This window comes from Rhamphochromis longiceps, linkage group LG12, assembly GCF_057381845.1.
Source record: "Rhamphochromis longiceps isolate RC_006_pf linkage group LG12, R_longiceps_female_GT1.1, whole genome shotgun sequence".
Lineage (NCBI taxonomy): Eukaryota > Metazoa > Chordata > Actinopteri > Cichliformes > Cichlidae > Rhamphochromis > Rhamphochromis longiceps.
In genome coordinates this window covers 25,532,663-25,550,027 of record NC_140568.1, presented here as the reverse complement: position 1 = coordinate 25,550,027, position 17,365 = coordinate 25,532,663, and the positions used below count along the sequence as shown (strand labels likewise).

Below are 17,365 nucleotides of genomic sequence, written 5' to 3'. Positions count from 1 at the left end.
AAGTATTTCAAACGGGTTTATAAGATTTACTGTTAACGTGTGTGCTTGCTTCAAGTTATCTCACTAGAACTTGTTAGTGATATAATTAGTATATAATCTAAGATAAGAAGAAAGAATAAATAAGAAAAACTATTAATAAAGTTGCCAAAATGGGAAATGACATTTCTCTAGTTAAAAGTAGTTACGTGTTAAGCATTTTTAACACCAAAATCAATCAGCTGATCCAGGCTTTGATCATCAAGGCTCTGCCCAATAGGGTGATCTGTAGTGGGACGATAGATCAGATCAAAAATATGAAAAATAGAAATAACAAAAAATAGAACAGTAGATATTGTCCACTGTTGGGTGTATAGAACAAAAACTGTAATAATGGATAAATGTCTGGTTAACTCTAACAAATAGGTTGCATTATTCTTTACTTGTATAATATATATATATATATATATATATATATATATATATATATATATATATATATATATATATATATATATATATATAGTTGCTGCATAGTCTCCAATGACTACAACTGTATGTATAAAACAATGTTGTATATAGCCTAACTTTTTGTGTAGACAAACATGATTCTTCTACCTCACATACAAGCCACAGGAGGAGATTTTTTTGTTACCCACAGCAAGAATCAGTCCAATCAAAAGAAGCGGTTTACATTTAACACAAGAAACCAGTAAAACTGGAATAAAAAAAATCTATTTGGCATGACTTCTGATCACAGGTAGGAATAGTTAACACGAATATGTTTTGTGTGAGTGCTATAGCACTCATGTTTCATGTAAATGTGACGCCACATAAATATTTACCTTGATATTCGTGTTGTGAGGATCTGTTTCGTTGTTTGCAACGAAACTACATTTCACCCCACCTGGGTCTGGGTGCAATTCCCCCCTCCAGGGGCAAGGGTACCTAGACCCGGTTTGTAGAGTACGCTTGGGGAGTGTGATTGTGTGTACAGCGTCTCTTTATGTCTGTCTCCACGTTGGTTGAGTGTGGAGTGAGTGCATATGAGAGCATGAGGGTGGGAATGGATGTTTGTGTCTGTGTGTGCCTGTATGTCTGTGTCTATATGTCAGGTTGGGTATCAGACGCCACCTCTCTGGGGACACCTCAGGCCCTCCAAGGTTTGGAGGCCTATCTCCACCCACCACCACTTCCCCTGCCGGTGGCGGACTCCCTCAGGTGTCGGTGTGTTGGTGGTTCTTTGTGTCTGGGGGTGGGCGTCCGGGTACACACCGGCTCACTCCTTGGCGGCCGCTTGTCGGGGCCTGGGGCCTGGGGCTCGCTCGGGCCCCTTTGGAGGTGGGGTGCCCCCGGCCTCTCGGCCTGGGGCTCGGTCACTCAGGCACAGCTGGGGGCCGGCGGAGCTCACGGGCGCGTCACTGCAACTCCCCCTGACTTCTGCTCCGCGGCTGCTGGGCGAGCCCTCATCTGGGACTCTCCTCAGCTCTTACTGGAACAGTGGCGCGGCTGCCCCTCTGTTGGTCTTCCATGGTCTCTTGTGTTCTGGGGGCCTCTGGATGTCTGGAGTTTTGATCTCCTCCATACCCGCTTCACACCCTGGAGGACGGGGCTGTGGCCCCCCCACACTCCCTAGCAGATCATTACATGGAGAAACCTTTGGAATGCAAGCATGCTGATCCACACAGGTATGCACACATGGGTATTCACAGACGCGGACTAAAGCTTTCTTGGCTGCTGCCTCAAAGCACACTGTGCGCTGTCTATCTTGCGTGCTGCACAATATCGTTTATTATTTAGTAAATATTGATATCTATGACTAGCTAGTTTATTGTGATGGTGCTTTGTTTTCTCTATTATTATGTTGCTCTTTGTTGTTTGCTGTCTCCTCTGTTTGTTTTTTTTGTTTGTTTTTTTTTTTTCTCCATACAGGTGACCCAGGAGTTCTTTTTTTTTCTTTTTTTCTTTTTCTCTCTCTTCCCCCCCCTTCTCACCGTCTCTTCTCCCCTTTGGTTTTCTTTCTTTCTCTCCCCCTCTTTCTCTCATTCATTCCCCCTGTCCTATTTATTAAAAAAAAAAAAAAAAAATGACAAAGGATGAACTGAAGCTCTGCCATCACGTAATGTCGCATACTGCTGTTTCTGATGTCATAAAAAAAAAGAAAAAAAAAAGAAAAAAAAAAAGAAACTACATTTCATCAATTAATGTCTTAATTTACTTGACCAGCAGATCCATTTTTAATTCCTCGTGTGAAATATGCCAAAGGGTTTCATAACATATTTGTTGGCAATCAGAAGTATCCAGTGTACTTTAAACGGACCGATAACAATCTAAGGTTAACTCATATCAGCAGAAACACTGCACAATCCCAAGTCATAAACTGTAAAAGCAAACTTTGAAGGGAAGGTACAATCCTGAAATGACGCTCTTGGTTTTTTAGTTCCGCCCATTTGGCTGATGACGTATGGACGCGGAAGTGCCGCCAAAAAAACCGCCGCCGTAGCTGTTTTCAACACTTGTAGAGACATGTTTGTCAGAAAGCTCAGTGACTTAATTTACAGTCACCGTGGCTCTTATTTGTCATTGAGAAACTCGGATCTGATCCAGCCCGGAAAGCCGCACATATGTGGGGATGCACAGCCCAGTTCGTTATAACCTGAAGTGTACCTGCACTAAGTAAGTCATTAGGATGGAGAATGGGGTGGCATCCACCAAAGAAGAGGGCTTCCTCTCCAGAATGGCTCTCAATGACAACAAAGCTGGTATGGAAGGTCTTGACAGAGACAAGATCAATAAGATCATCATGGAAACCTCCAAGGTAAGTGCTCACAAATCAAAGACACGCGCATGACACACCTGAGGTCACATACCCGATAGTCATCTACACAACTGTCTCCGAGAGGATGCAAATAACCGAATGATTAGTTTTTAGAACACAAGCATGGATAATTTGTTGACGTGCCGTTCTGTATGTCTTTATGTTTTGCTAGGATGGATGGAAAATAAGGGCAGCAATATATTGAAACACGCACAAAAAATACATAGAAGTACTACATATAAGGCAATTCTAACAAGCATGAAATGTTTGACACCTTTATTCTCCAACAAAGCCTGAACTCTCTTAGCTAAGCTTTCTTGTCATTTCTTTAAGCAGTCTTCAGGAATAGTTCTCCAGGCTTCCTGGAAGACATTTAAAGCTCTTCTATGGATGTTGGCTCCTTTTAGATGATGCCACACTGTTCCATGCTCTCCATGACCGATAGTGTTGCATTGTGTGCTTTTTGTACCCAAGTTTTTACTGCACCGGCAGTGTGTTTGGACACAAGCCTTAATTCAGATGGTGTGAAAAATGAAGTTGTTGCTAATCACACGCTTTCCAGATGTTATTGTACGGTGAATTCAAATCCGATGATACTTTTCTGTGTTCATAATTTAATCAGTTTTAACAAGAAACCACGACAAAGCCTCCACCGTGCTCCACAGATGGCTGCACACATCCACTATTTAACCTTTCTCTTGACCACCTGCATACATACTGATGACAATTTGAACAAAAAATTTAAAATGTGGATTCAGCACTCCACAAGACCTGTTGCTGCTGATTTTCAGTCCACTTCTTGTGTAATTTGACACACATGAGCCTTTTCTTCTAGTTTGCCTTCCTTAAGAATGGCTTCTCGACAGGCACCCTTCAACTGACATTATTTCTGATGATGCATTTTTTTTGTAGAATTCTTATATCACCATATAAGTGTCATAATTCATTCCTTACAGTAATATGAATAGCTTTTGTATAATGGTGTTCTAAAATGTTATTTTGAAATATGTAGATGAGGCATTACATTGTTAAGTATGTTTCAGTTTGCAGTATTATAAAAGCTTACACGTGTATGTGGACAGTTTCTCACTGCTATAGTCATTGTAGACTTTGTGGGAGCAAAATCTAAAAATTGACTCTTTTTTTTTTTTTTTCCCCCGGTTTACTTGGATGTATCTAGCTTTAACCAATAAAAGGCACAAATGACACTGTGGACAATATGAACCTCCATCCACTTTTGTAGATTGTATCCTGTTCCCCTTTGCGTCCACTATCCTCTGTGTAATGACATCCAGTCCTAAAAATAAATGAGCTACAGTAGCTTTTTATTAAAGCTGTAAAACAGAGTTGTTATAACTCCCCATTGTCCTTGTCCTTCCTGGGCAGGGATCTAAGTTTTACGAGAATGAGCTGAAGAGAGATCAGCAGGTGAACCAGCGCATTACGAAAATGATGCTACAGAAGGCACGGATCACAGAGCAGCAGTTAAAAAAAGCACAAGTTCAGGTAAGATGTAAGGGATTCACATGGCCAAAGCTCACTTCTTTTTCCAGAGGTGACCCGAAAATCACACAGACACAACTCAGGTGAGCTTCAAGCAACTGGCTTCTTTTCATTTTATTCTCTCTGTGTAGGTGGAAAAGGTTTCCACAGCGCTGGAGAAGAGTCGTGATCTAAGCCGTGTGATTGTACATGTGGACATGGATGCTTTCTACGCTGCTGTTGAAATGAGAGACTGTCCTGAACTGAAGGACAAGCCCATGGCCGTAGGATCCATGAGCATGCTGGTGGGTTAAAAACATTGCTATTGTGGCTAATGGACACGCCACAGATACTGACTATGAATTATGTCTGAACTCTGAAACAAGATATTAAAGGTTTATTTCAAATATAAACCACACTGCACTGAAATATAGTATACACATGCTCTCACTACTTTACAAACTACACGGAGATTAAGTATTGAAATCATGGCCATTTAAGATCCAGAACAGCCACTCTCTCTGTTTCATTCATATCGCCTCTTTTCCTTTCACAGTCGACCTCTAACTATCACGCCAGGAAATATGGGGTTCGAGCTGCCATGCCTGGCTTCATTGCAAAGAAACTCTGCCCCAGTTTAGTCATTGTTCCACTTAACTTTGATAAGTACAGAGCTGTGAGCAATGAGGTAAGCGCAATACCTAAAAACACACATGCAAACAAATTCTTTCAGTGGCTTGTTGCTCAACAGGTGCCCATCTGTCTGTGCTTCTGTTAGATCCGGGAGATCTTTGCAGACTATGACCCGAACTTTCAGCCAATGAGCCTGGATGAAGCTTATCTAGATTTCACAGACCACCTGGAGCAGAGGCAGCACTGGCCAGAGTCCACACGTACACATCACTTCCGTGTCAGAGACATGACCACAGGTAGGGATTTGTTTTTCTTTAATATATACACACAAACACATTGATATTAAGTTTTATATATATCAGGAATCCATTTAATTGTTGTGTGATTTATTTATTTTTTCTTGTAAAGATGAGAAAAAAGCTGAGCCTTCCCAGGAAGCTGTGACAGAGGTGAGAGAGCTCTCCCCAGTACTGTTTGAGGACAGCCCAGGCTCCTCTCCCAGCCCAGTGGGCCCTGAAGGTGTGCATGCTCCTGCAGGTGATTTCGAGGTGTTTGGGACATCTGTTGAAGAGGCTGTGCGAGAGATGCGCTTCCGCATTGAGCAGAAGACGATGCTGACTGCCAGTGCAGGTGAGCAAGAAACCAGTCTGCTTTTAATTTAAAACACGCTCATTTTAACTGCATAACAGGGATATACAGTAATAAATCTCAGATCCTGAGCTCTAAGCAGTCACTGAACATCGCTGATCCCTGTGCCATTGTTGAAGCTGCTGTCATTACGAATATCTATTTATTTATTGCTCTATTTATGATAGTTTACAACATATTTTGATACTACATTTTTATTACTTTTGTTTGACTGTACACCAAGTTCATCAGTTCATTCTAATCTAATGCAACCCTGACAAGTCTAGTATGCATATTTTGGGAATTATTGTGCATGCTTTACCAGCTGTTTGGGGGAAAAAATAGCCAATGATATTTTCCAATCTTCCAGGAATTGCGCCAAACATGATGCTGGCTAAGGTGTGCAGTGACAAAAACAAACCCAATGGACAATACAGACTCCCATCCACCAGAGAGGCAGTGATGGACTTCATCCAGAACCTTCCAGTTCGCAAAGTACAGTACCCATTGCTCAAATTAAAGCACTAGCAGAGCTGTGTGCTTGTAGTATATTGCTTGACAATGTAAGATTTTTAGTATTTTTCTTTTTCTTTAACTGCAAAAGTGCAAATAACGTTTGAGTTTGGACTCGCTTGTTTGCAAACCTCACTCCTCTGGGTTAGAGCTGAGACAACCCACTGCAGTATGAGGCTCATGGTTCATAATAGTCAGTCTGTGGCTCAACTTGATAACAGAACAAAGTTAAAACTGCAGTTGTCACATATTTGTGTCTGTGAGCAGACATGATGGAGTCCATTTGGTAAAAGATACATCAGCTGGATGTTTTTCAAGGGTTTAATAGTAAACAGAAGATGGTTTTTAGAAGTAGAAAAACAAACATAGAAGTTTGTTTTTGGGCTCTTACATGTGTAATCCTGCTCTGTGAAAAAGCATTGGATGTGTTAAATAACCATCTGAAATAAGGTTTGTTAGCTTGATGCTAGAAGAGTGGCTTTTTAAAAAAAACAAAATTGATTTGTGATCTCAAACAAGAAACACAATTGCTACAATTTTTTCCTTTTTATCTTGTGTTTGGACTTTCTCCGGTGATTTAGTTATTGCTTTCTCCAGTTTATTTGTAGCATGTTTAAAGCTACTTTCAGTTGCTCCCTTATTCACAACGGGTCTCCGCAGCGGGTATCTCTGAATATTTAGTTTTTACTCCAGAAATCCACGTGTCTCACGTTCAAAGGATCTGTGTCTCCTCCCAGAATCGAACCAGGGATCTTTTGCTTGTTAGCTGAATGTGTTTGTTTTTTTCCTCCTAATTGTCTTCATTGATTTCTTTAAATAAATGTTAATTGTGAAGTTCTGAGTAGAATGCAGTATAAAGGTTTACAGACATGTTGTGGAGTCACTGTGAAACATGGCTGAAAGGCTAAAAACATGTTTATGTGCTTTTCTAGGTTTGTGGCATAGGAAAGGTGAGTGAGAAGATGCTGAACGCTTTGGGTATAAGTACCTGCTCCCATCTTGGCCAGCAGATGGCGTTGCTGTCATTGCTGTTCTCGGAGACAGCCTGGCATCATTTCCTGGAGGTTTCTCTGGGACTGGGCTCCACATGTATACCCAGGTACTGTCTGCTTGCTTCATAACACTCAAGTACAACTGATCTCCAGAAGAAGGAGATAAAGCTGACTGTCTCTACTGTCACACAGGCATGAAGAAAGAAAAAGCATGAGCACAGAGAGGTTTTTTAACAATTTTAATTAATATTTGATAGTTTAAAAAAATGGTTTCCTTCTTTCAGCTCTCTTCTAATTTCTCTGTCATACTATCAATATTTACAGGACCTTTAAAGAACTGAGTAAAGTTGAGGAGCAGTTGTCTTTGTGCAGGGAGCTCTGTGAAGATCTAGCAGAAGACATGAAGAAAGAAGGTCTGAAGGTATTGATCAGTGTTATTGTAACCTTTAAACCCATATCCGCTGTATAAGAAGATTTTCTTTAACATATTTTCAGCTACCTTGCTTTCATACATCAACTTTTTTCAGACAAGAGGCAAGTTAAAGGAAAAGCTAAACCCCTGACCCCTTCATTACAGCTGTGTCATCCCCCTGTCATCTTCTTTCTAGATCGCAGTGCCTCCTTCCATAGGGCACGAGTGATCACTGAATGATTTGATGGCTTAAAAGTTGTGTAAAGTTGAACACCTACACATTGTGGACCAACATGTTAGACGCCGCTCTCTATCACCATCATCGAAATAGCAAAAGAGGGAAAGAAAAAACAATTTCTTTTGAAAGTATGATGCTCTGTCGCTCCAATACATTTCCAGAAACAGGAAGAAGCTATTTTGGCAGCACATGGAGGCTCGACACCTTCCTAACACACAATTCTTATACTTGGCCTTCTTAGATTTACTGTGTTTCCAAACAGAATCTCGTACAGTTACTCTAACATGTTCATTCCCTTTTGAATCGATACAGTAAGGACTGGATGGCTTAGCACAACTATTACCCCCCCTACCTGGGTCCTGATGTGGCTTTGATAGCTGCAGGAAATGGAGGACCATTAAAGAGACCGAAGGGGGCTACTATCAGCTTTGAACATATCGCCATAAAAACTCACAAAATGGATTCTGACAAGTCAATCACTGATATGATTATACAGATTTCCATCTCTTTCCTGGTACTATTATTTACGTCTAATTAGAGTGCAGGCTGAAATGGCCGTGACTGTTTGCCTAATATGAATTTAAAGGCGTATATATATATATTTTTGTCTTCCTGGAAGGGTAAAACGGTAACACTGAAGCTCAAGAATGTGAACTTCGAGGTGAAAACCAGGGCAATGACGCTGCCGTGTGCTGTTGCCACAGTGGATGAGATCTTCGCTGTTGCTAAGGACCTCCTGAAAACGGAAATAGAAAATGAGAGTCCTCAGCCACTCAGACTGAGGCTCATGGGTAATATAACAATAAAACTGACATATCAATTAATATAACTAGCTTGAAATGAACCTAAATGATGTGTGACAAGCTTCATGTGGAAATAATAACACAGCTGGCATTCGTTTAGAGGTTTTCTCCGGATGATTTGTTTTTGTGCTTGTAGGTGTTCGAATTTCTGCCTTCGCTAGTTTGGATGATAAAAAGCCCTTGCAGAAGAGCATCGTCGGCTTTCTGCAGAGTGGCAAGGCAGACTGCTCTAGTTCTTCCCAAGGGATGCTTCAAAAACTGGGGAATGAGCATCTCTCCGATGCTTACTCCTTCCACACCTCGCCACTTATGTGCCCCCTAGTGGAACAGAAACACCAGAGACAAGAAGACCTTCCCTGGCGGAGTAAGCAGAGGCAGACAGAAGGAAGCCAGGCGACTGTGGGACTCCAGCAGTCTTTCTTTCAAAGGGCTCATGTTAGAAGACTGCAACTCGAGGCAGCTAATGCAGCCACAAAAAATGAGGGGAGCGGGGAAAACGCTCCAGTGATTGCTAACACAAGGACTCCGGCCACAGCAAGCGAAAGCAACCATTTACCGCCCGATCTCTCAGAAAATCCCAGTCCTGTACAGGCGCATGCATCCACATCAGCCTGTGAAGAATCAGAAACCCTCACATGTCCCGTGTGCTTCAGAAAGGTGGAAACAACCGACCTGAATGTCTTCAACACGCATATAGACCAATGTCTCAGCAACGCCTCTCAAAAAACAAACAATGGCACAGAGTCAGACACAGAGTCAGAGTCGGGTCTAAAGAAGGACCGCGAAGAACGTGCAGCAGTGAACAAACTGAGGAGGCGGCACGAGGCTCAAGAGAAGAAGTCAAAAGTCAACCCTCAGAAAGGCCAGAGCAGCGTAAAAAAAGATTCTGTTCAAAAGGTTTCGTTGATTAAAGACGACAACAAAACTGCGACCTTGCAAGAGCCTCAGCCATCTAATAGCAAAGGGCCAGTCTTCGTCTGCCCAGTGTGTCAACTGACCCAGGAGACTCATGACCTCGCTGTCTTCAACCACCACGTTGACCTCTGCCTGAACCAGGAGGTCTTACATGAGCTGGGGAGACAGACATCATCCTCCATAAATCCATCTCCAGTTAAAAATAGCAAGAGCACAGGTAAGTGCGTGTATTAAACAAAGGGAACCTTGTTGTGTGTGTATTCTGAAAAAAATGTTTTTCATTACGCAGTCACTACATGCTTCGGCTACATGAAGGTACTAACAGCAACCCCCTCTCCTGACAGAAACTATTCTGTCCTGATGACAGGAGCGATGCTGTTAGCCGAGTCTATAAGCTGTATGACAGCGGAGTTAACAGAAGGAATGTGTATTTGGGAAGGGGTCGGTGGCCTATGACCTTGTTATTTACAGACAGTGACACTATGTGAGACGTTTGTATCGATTCAGACCAGGAAAAGACATCTCATTTCACCCCATGGGGCTCCCTTTGCCCCGGGCTTGGAAATTGCTAAATCACTTTCTCACCTATTCATTTCCTACAATGAACTGCACCCCGGTTTCCTCTTAAACAAGCCTGCCTCAGAAATTGCACTCTTTATATCCCTGGTGCTGCGATTGTGCACCTCCTCAATGGAAGTCATTTTTATGTCAGAGAAAAGACAGCGGGGGATACATTATTTTTTCTGTCCATGCCAATAAGTGTCCCTTTCTGTTTGTAGACGGAGGACATCTTCTGCTAAAGCAAGCAAGCAAAGGCAAAAGCAAAAGGTGAGACGGCTTGTTTACAAATCGCTTCACTGAATGCTGACACGCGATCTCTTCTTGTTCCATTTAGTGTGACTGAAGTAGCATTGAAATTTTATGTATAAATAAAAGTATTCATTGTTGTGTGTTCTTTTTATGATTTAGACGGGACACGCCTTCGTCTCCTCCGTCTAAAAAGGTTAAAAGCCTCGGTCCTTGCAACACCATCGACAAGTTCTTCAGGTGACAGTCATTCAGGGGCAAACTCCAGCCTAGTGCGGATGAACTGAGGAAGTAAAAACGCAGCTCTTCTATTCCCTCGGCTTCACTGCGCAGTTTTTATTCATCCTGCGGTCACTGCGCACAAAGCTTGTTAAGTTTGCACATAGAAGATGCTCCTAAAACACCTGGCTTGTCTGCTCTAAGCGATATTCAAAATGAAAGATGAAGACAAGTCCAATAATTCCTTTTAATGCATTTTTATTTAATGGTCAGGCTAGATATATATTTTTTATTTATCTTCATTAAGTTATTTTATTATGACATTGTCACATTTGTGTTTTTGTGTAGTGTATACCTTTAATAATGACGAAAAGAGATTTTTTTTATCATTTAAATTGTTGCAATAAATTATTCTGCTGAAATCTCACTTTTAGGGACATTTTTTTTGTTTACACTCAACACTAATCACTTCTCCAACAGCCTGAACTGTAACCAAACAATGAGTGCTTCAAAGTAGTGAGGAAAAAAACGGGTTCTTGCTGTCAGCCATGAAACTGTACCACTTCAAGTTGTGTAAATGTGTAAATGTGACTCGCCGCTTCCTTACACATACAGTACGTTTGTTTCCTTAGACAAACATGTACTACTACTGAACTCCAACTCCTTTGTTAATCTTTTAACCAGCGTTACATAATAGAAATTTAAGTTAGACTATTGGTATAAATTCCTCATGTTACTCGAGCCATAATATAGCCACAGCTGTGCCACTGACTAGTCAAAGTGAAATGTGTCATGTTTAATAAACCTGTTACTATCACCGGGGATCTCTAGGGTGTGAGCTAGTAAAGTAAATACGGATCAGCCCTGCGGCACTAAAGTAAGGAGTACACTACCATACACTTCCTCGCTCTTGGCTCTATGAAGATCAGAACTTTGAAATTGGATAACACTGGCTTTCTTTACGGGTGTGCGATCTTTTTCCTCTGGAACTGAGGTAGACTGTTTTCAGGATATAACCTATACTGTTTAATACACAAAGTGTGGCTTTGTTGTAAGAGCCTCCAAATGGAAAAAAAAGCTATGGCTCTGAAGAGGATGATTGAGAAACATTCTCCTAAAAAGGAGAATCTGGACCCTCGAAAGTGGATAAGACCAGAGACTGTGAGGGGATTCAGTGACTTTGCTCTGAACAAGCATTCAAACAAAGAGACGGACAACAGTTTTGATGACGTAGAGATGTGTGAGTATCCAAGAGAAAAAAAAACGTAAAAAGAATAAACAAGCTTTTTGTGCTTTATATGACAGAAAAGACATAGAAAGTGTAGTAAATGTAGCAGATTCAAGAACCGAGCACTTGAGTTTCTAATGTTTGTCACTGAAGTGAGGTGTGACAGTTTCCTTCCAAGGAAAAACACTGTATTTGCTATGTGGGTGTGTAGGTAGTAATGTTGAAAATCTCACCATCTTAGTTCACTTTACTCTATGTTGTGATATAATCCTGCTGTCTAATATGTATTAACACAATTAATTATGTATGAAAAAAGCCATGTATTAAGGCTTGTCTACTGTGTTATGTAGTGCTTGAGGCTGAGAAGGAGTTTATCGAAGCAGCTAAGAGGAACGATGTGGAGACCATGACGGATCTTGGAAAAGGCTTAAATGCCAACGTAAAGAATGTGGTGCGTCTGAAAAGATAAAGTATCTGCATTAGCCAAACAGACCCAATCACTGAATAAACTTTCATTAAACTGATAACATGTTGATTATTTTGTCTTCCTCAGCAAAATAGGACTGCCCTTCACTTTGCAGTAGCTTGCACAAACAAAGAAGCTGTTAAGCTGCTGTTACAGCGAAGGGTCAAAGTGGACCAAAAGGACAAGGTGGGAGGATTTTAAGATGTTAGATGCGAGGATTTGAGCCAAGGACAATATGTTATGTAATGTCTCCAAGTCGGCTACTACCATTTTGTGTTCTGTGTCTGACAGTACGGCGTAGCACCCATTCATTTGGCTGCCTGGTTTGGCAGTTTGGACATCCTGAAATTATTAGTGCAGGCTGGAGCAGAACAGAAGGCTGAGAACGAGGTGAAGTAGAAGGAAGAATTCTCCTCTATTGCTTCTCACTAACCAACAGAGATGAAATACCCTTAAACTGAGAAATGAATCCCATTGGGGGGTTTTTTGTTTTCCTTTTAGATTTTGCACAAACACCCTCTCAAAACAACACACTGCGATTCAGATATTTTATTATCTATACTATTTAAACTTTTAATTTTCAGTAACACTTAATAATATAGCCTGCAACATCTCCTGTAATACCCCTTAAAGTACTATATACTTTTTCTGAGTTTACTGTGCAACTATACTGTAAATATTTGAAAGCAGTTGGTCAATTCAGAGCATTTTAAAAAGACAGGACAAAATGTATCCTCTAAGCAATTTTAAATAGTAACGTCTAAAGTTACATTCCAGTTCTGTATTGGCTAAAATGTTTATTTTGCATTTGTTTCAGGAAAATCAGTACAGGTATTACAATAAAAACAACAAAAGAATTTTGAAAGCAGTTGACTCAGTAGTTAGCGCCCCCCCCCCCCATCTAGTTTTGTAATATGTTTATAATAACCTTGGTAATGTCAAACAATATTATTGAGTAGCCTAACATCCTAATATTGCCCCGACTGCTTGAAGAGTTTGTGTGTGAATCTGTGGTCGGCTGCCCTTCCTCAGAAACCCTGATGCTTCTCCCAGAAAACTGAATTTGAATTGCAAAAACTGAGTTTGAGTTATGAGAACTGGATTTTAGTTCTGAGAAACGAAAAGTAATAAAAGTAATATGGTGTGAAGTTTTGATTAATTTTAATTTTGTAAAGTTTCGAAATTCAGTTTCACAAATACATTTAAGCTTAATCTGTGTAATTCACATCCATATGTAATTATATGAGTTGAAAAATTCACATCAAATTATAAATAACTAAAATGTAATGTTTAGTGGCACATATTTCTGACAATGCTATAACCATAAAGCATTTCGACGTTCGAATTTAAGTATAATTTGTTTAATTTTAAATATACCCTCTTGTTCTCGCGCACCTGTTTGTAAGTTTTCAAGTGCGCTAAATTTCAAGGAAATTAAACCACAAGCTACACGTTGTAGTTTGTCCATTTTTGCTTTCGTTATACTGTATCTTTTACACTGTGGCTTTCCATTTTCAAATACGGTTCAAGATGAATTTGGTTTGCATTGTAAATTCTCAAACAGCGCCCTGCCTGATTTAACAGAAAAAGTTATTTCTTTGTTTCAGGAAGGACTCAATATTTTGCACTGTGCTGCCATCAACAACCATACTGAAATCGTAGACTACATTGTAAATGACCTGCAGATGAAAGAACTTGACAAGGATGACCTGGTATGCAACTTGCACAAAACAATTGTGTGGCAAATTTCATTTTGCATGCACTACATGTGATTACCTGAGCCTCTTTTCTTGTGTTTCAGTCAGGACACCGAGCATTTGCACTGGCAGCAGAGCACGGGTGTGTTAAGATGTTACAGGTGCTCATGGAGCCATACAACATGGCCACCATGAAGCCCAACAAGGTGTGCACGAGGACTTATTTGTGCGATTTTTCTGCATCTATTTCCGAGTAGGCTATATGGCTGTTTATGCTCACGTGTGCCTTGAGTGCACATTTCAGTGTCACACCTGCAAGAAAGCTCAAAGTCAAACACTCTTTGATGCAAGCTGTTTCCCTCCCTCCCTTCTGCCAGAGAGGGGACACGCCCCTGCACTTAGCTGCCAGGAACGGCCACTTGGATGTCGTCCAACTGCTGCTGCAGAGCTTTGATACTCGGGATGAAGTCAATATGGTAGACAATCAGTGCAAACATCCTCTCTATCACGGTTTGGTTTGTGACAGTGTGAGCTCAGCGGCTAATCCACTGCTGGATGCTGGCTCCACTTGGGATCAATTGAGATGAATCAAACATCTACCAGTTAGTATAATGACACATTTAGCTTTCTGGATCGAACTTTGGCAGGTAACAGGTAAACTGAACATGATAAATGTGTTCCTTTGTATTAGTACTGATGTGGCTTAATGATGCATTAAAGTAAGAGATAATTACAAAACCTTACCCCCCAAAAGATCTGCAGTAACGAATTTATTTGCTGGCATTTAATTGAATGATCCAAGCCAACGTTCCCTTAGTGTAAAGAAATTCTACTTTGTTATAACTAATAATAATAATAATGATGATAATAACTTAAAATGTTAATTATGTTAGAAGAATTTTCCATTTGCATCATTGCTGACGGATGTTTTGTGCTGCAGGATGGTGAGACTGCTCTGTACCAGGCTGCAGACCACAGTCAGGAAGAATGTGCTCAGGTCCTGCTGGAGGCCGGTTGTGACCCTAACATACTCACAGTGGTATGTTCAGGCAGTATACCCAGCCAAGTTTTACTGAACCAGTGCAAGCTAAGAGAAAAATACACACATCAAATACTTACAGTAATCAATGTTCATAACATGCAAGTTCAGAAAATCATGTGTTTTCTTTGGTAACTTTTGTTTGTGTACCGGTGTATTTTCTTGGCGTTTTTTGGTACTGTGTAGATTCAAATGACTAAATACCTTTTCTACTGTTCTGCTTTTAACCGTACTACTAATATAATATGCATTATGGTGTTTATCCTGAAAAATATGTTATAAACAAAATCAGTTTTTAAAGATTCTTCTAGACAGTACAACTGCACTCACTTTGTACTCTTTGTAGGCCAAATGCAGCGCTCTCCATACAGTTGCAGAAAAAGGAGACGCGGCTCTTGTTCAAGTTCTCTTACAGTACAATGCCCAGGCGGACTTTCAAAATCAGGTAAGTAAACAACCAGATAGGAGGCAGTGGCAGAGTAATCCATCTTTTATGAAGCATAATATTATTGCTCTCAGGATCTAGAGACACCTCTCCACCTGGCAGTGAAGAACAGTCACATCCCTGTTATCTACTACCTATTGGAGGCTGGCTGCAATATCAATGCCACAGATAAGGTACAAGCTCCTGCCTAAGACAGTAAAATAAAGCATCCATGAACATAATGTAGACAAACTAATTCCTGCGTATCGTTATGTCGTGTCATGCTTTGGACTGTTAGAGGTCCCAGACAGCTATGCACATTGCTGCTGAGACTGCCAAAGCTGAGGTTGTGGAAATGCTTCTTAAAGCTGGGCCTGATATAACAGTCAAGGACCGGGTAAGATGCATTTGTCATATTAATAAAATTAAACTGTATACTAATGCTATCCAAACAGCAAAAAAATGATAATTAATGTAAGCCTTTGTTGCAGCATGATACATTGAAAATACAAGAAAAATCAAACTAAATGCAATCTCTTGCGGTTCTAATTGAATTTGTTTTTCACTGTACATGCTGGATTCGGAGTAGCAGGGTAAGACTGCTCTGGGTGTTGCAGCCAGAGCAGATGAGGTAAACATTGTGGACATGATCATCAAAGCAGAACGATACTATGACCAGAAAAAGGTGAGGGGATAATCAAATGATACTTGTAACTTTCACGAGCATAATCCATTCGCGATGCTTTGAAATCAATAATTACTTTCACCATGAATGATTCAGTGTCACATCCTCGATTAGCTGAATCCCCTCTAATTCTATTAAAGCATTCACTGTAAAAGTGATTCGGAGCCCAGAAACATTCGACATACGATTTATTATTATTTATTTTAATTAAGAATATGCCTTATTCTCCTCCATTATTGATTTTCAAAATGTTTCACTCTGACATTTATATTGCTAATCATACGTGTTAGTGTCTTGCCAAAATTTTCTTCCTGTGCCCCTCTGTTGTCTGGAGAGTGTGGCCTTTATCAGCCTGCTGACATGATTTAATTGCCCTTTCAGGCTAACCCTGAGCTTAATGAGATTGTTCGCACCGAGCATGCACTGACGTTCAAATTTGACCGCCGCAGTGAGAACAAGGAGCTGTATTCGATGGCTTGGCGCCTGGCGTACAAGCTGCTGAAACCAGGAGACTGGAAAAGACTGGCAACACACTGGGACTTTACTCAGGACCAAGTGTCTGCCATCGAGGAGCAGTGGACAGGTGCCATAACTCACACACTGACAGGGCAGGTTTCTGCTCTGCATTTGGCAACCCTCTGAAAATCTAACTTAACCTTCTTGAGTCAAACACATTAATTAAATACCCTGAAATCTTAGGTAAAAAAATGAATATCCCAGTATGACATTGAAATTTTTACAGCTTATTTTCCAAGTTGTAATTTGGTATCTTTAGGGTATTTTTTTGCAGGTTGACCTTTTTTTCTGAACTTAAAGGGTTGTGCGTTTACCTGCAGGTCAGCACAGCTATCAAGAGCATGGGAACAGAATGCTGCTGATCTGGCTTCATGGGGAGGAGCTGGCTCTGAAGGCCCCTGCTAAAGACCTCTACCAGGGCCTCATCTGCACTGGGAACACGAAAGCTGCAGGTACACTCTGTTAACAAGTATGCGATAAACAGAAATTTATGTCTTCTGCACCGCCTGTTCCAAAGTTTTACTTCATCAAATGTTCGTCTTTCAGATAAGATTCGACTGGAGGCAGAGCAAGTCAGCAGTAAAAGATGTACCATTTCATGAAGAGGAACACTGCAGTATTTACAATGTTCGCATCACTGTCAACGAAGCATCTCTACAGGACTACTGCAGTGAAATAATTTATTTTAAAAATAACGTTGTGCGTCACACAAGTAGCATATAGCTTTGGTTTCGTCAAGTAAACAACATGTGCTGTTGGATGGTCGCCTTGCAGTACACTTCAGTACACAGTTATCTGTGCACAATTTAAAGCAAAGTAATAAATGTTCATTTTGGAATTCTCTGAACTTTTGTTCCATCTGTAATAATTACTAT

General features: G+C 40.7%; 2 protein-coding genes across 3 annotated transcripts; both read left to right on the top strand.

The window, feature by feature from the left end:
- Positions 1-2,417: 2,417 nt before the first annotated feature.
- Positions 2,418-10,878, top strand: polk (polymerase (DNA directed) kappa). Of its 2 annotated transcripts, none has more exons than XM_085425330.1 (14): positions 2,418-2,794; positions 4,181-4,300; positions 4,429-4,581; positions 4,833-4,964; positions 5,055-5,205; positions 5,318-5,539; positions 5,907-6,031; positions 6,982-7,148; positions 7,234-7,266; positions 7,366-7,462; positions 8,311-8,482; positions 8,631-9,626; positions 10,189-10,237; positions 10,379-10,878. In XM_085425330.1, the coding sequence occupies exons 1-14, from the start codon at positions 2,666-2,668 to the stop codon at positions 10,458-10,460; spliced, it is 2,628 nt and encodes an 875-aa protein (XP_085281456.1). In that variant the 5' UTR covers positions 2,418-2,665; the 3' UTR covers positions 10,461-10,878. The 2 variants fall into 2 exon arrangements, with proteins under 2 accessions (XP_085281456.1, XP_085281457.1); XM_085425331.1 differs by having other exon boundaries at positions 10,189-10,231; positions 10,379-10,877.
- Positions 10,879-11,070: 192 nt separating this feature from the next.
- ankdd1b (ankyrin repeat and death domain containing 1B) lies at positions 11,071-17,361 on the top strand. The gene is made up of 15 exons (XM_085425337.1): positions 11,071-11,675; positions 12,014-12,114; positions 12,217-12,315; positions 12,421-12,519; positions 13,737-13,841; positions 13,931-14,032; positions 14,204-14,302; positions 14,767-14,865; positions 15,212-15,310; positions 15,385-15,483; positions 15,588-15,686; positions 15,879-15,974; positions 16,356-16,557; positions 16,811-16,942; positions 17,037-17,361. Exons 1-15 carry the CDS (start codon positions 11,501-11,503, stop codon positions 17,090-17,092), a joined length of 1,662 nt encoding a protein of 553 aa, XP_085281463.1. The 5' UTR covers positions 11,071-11,500; the 3' UTR covers positions 17,093-17,361.
- Positions 17,362-17,365: the final 4 nt, after the last annotated feature.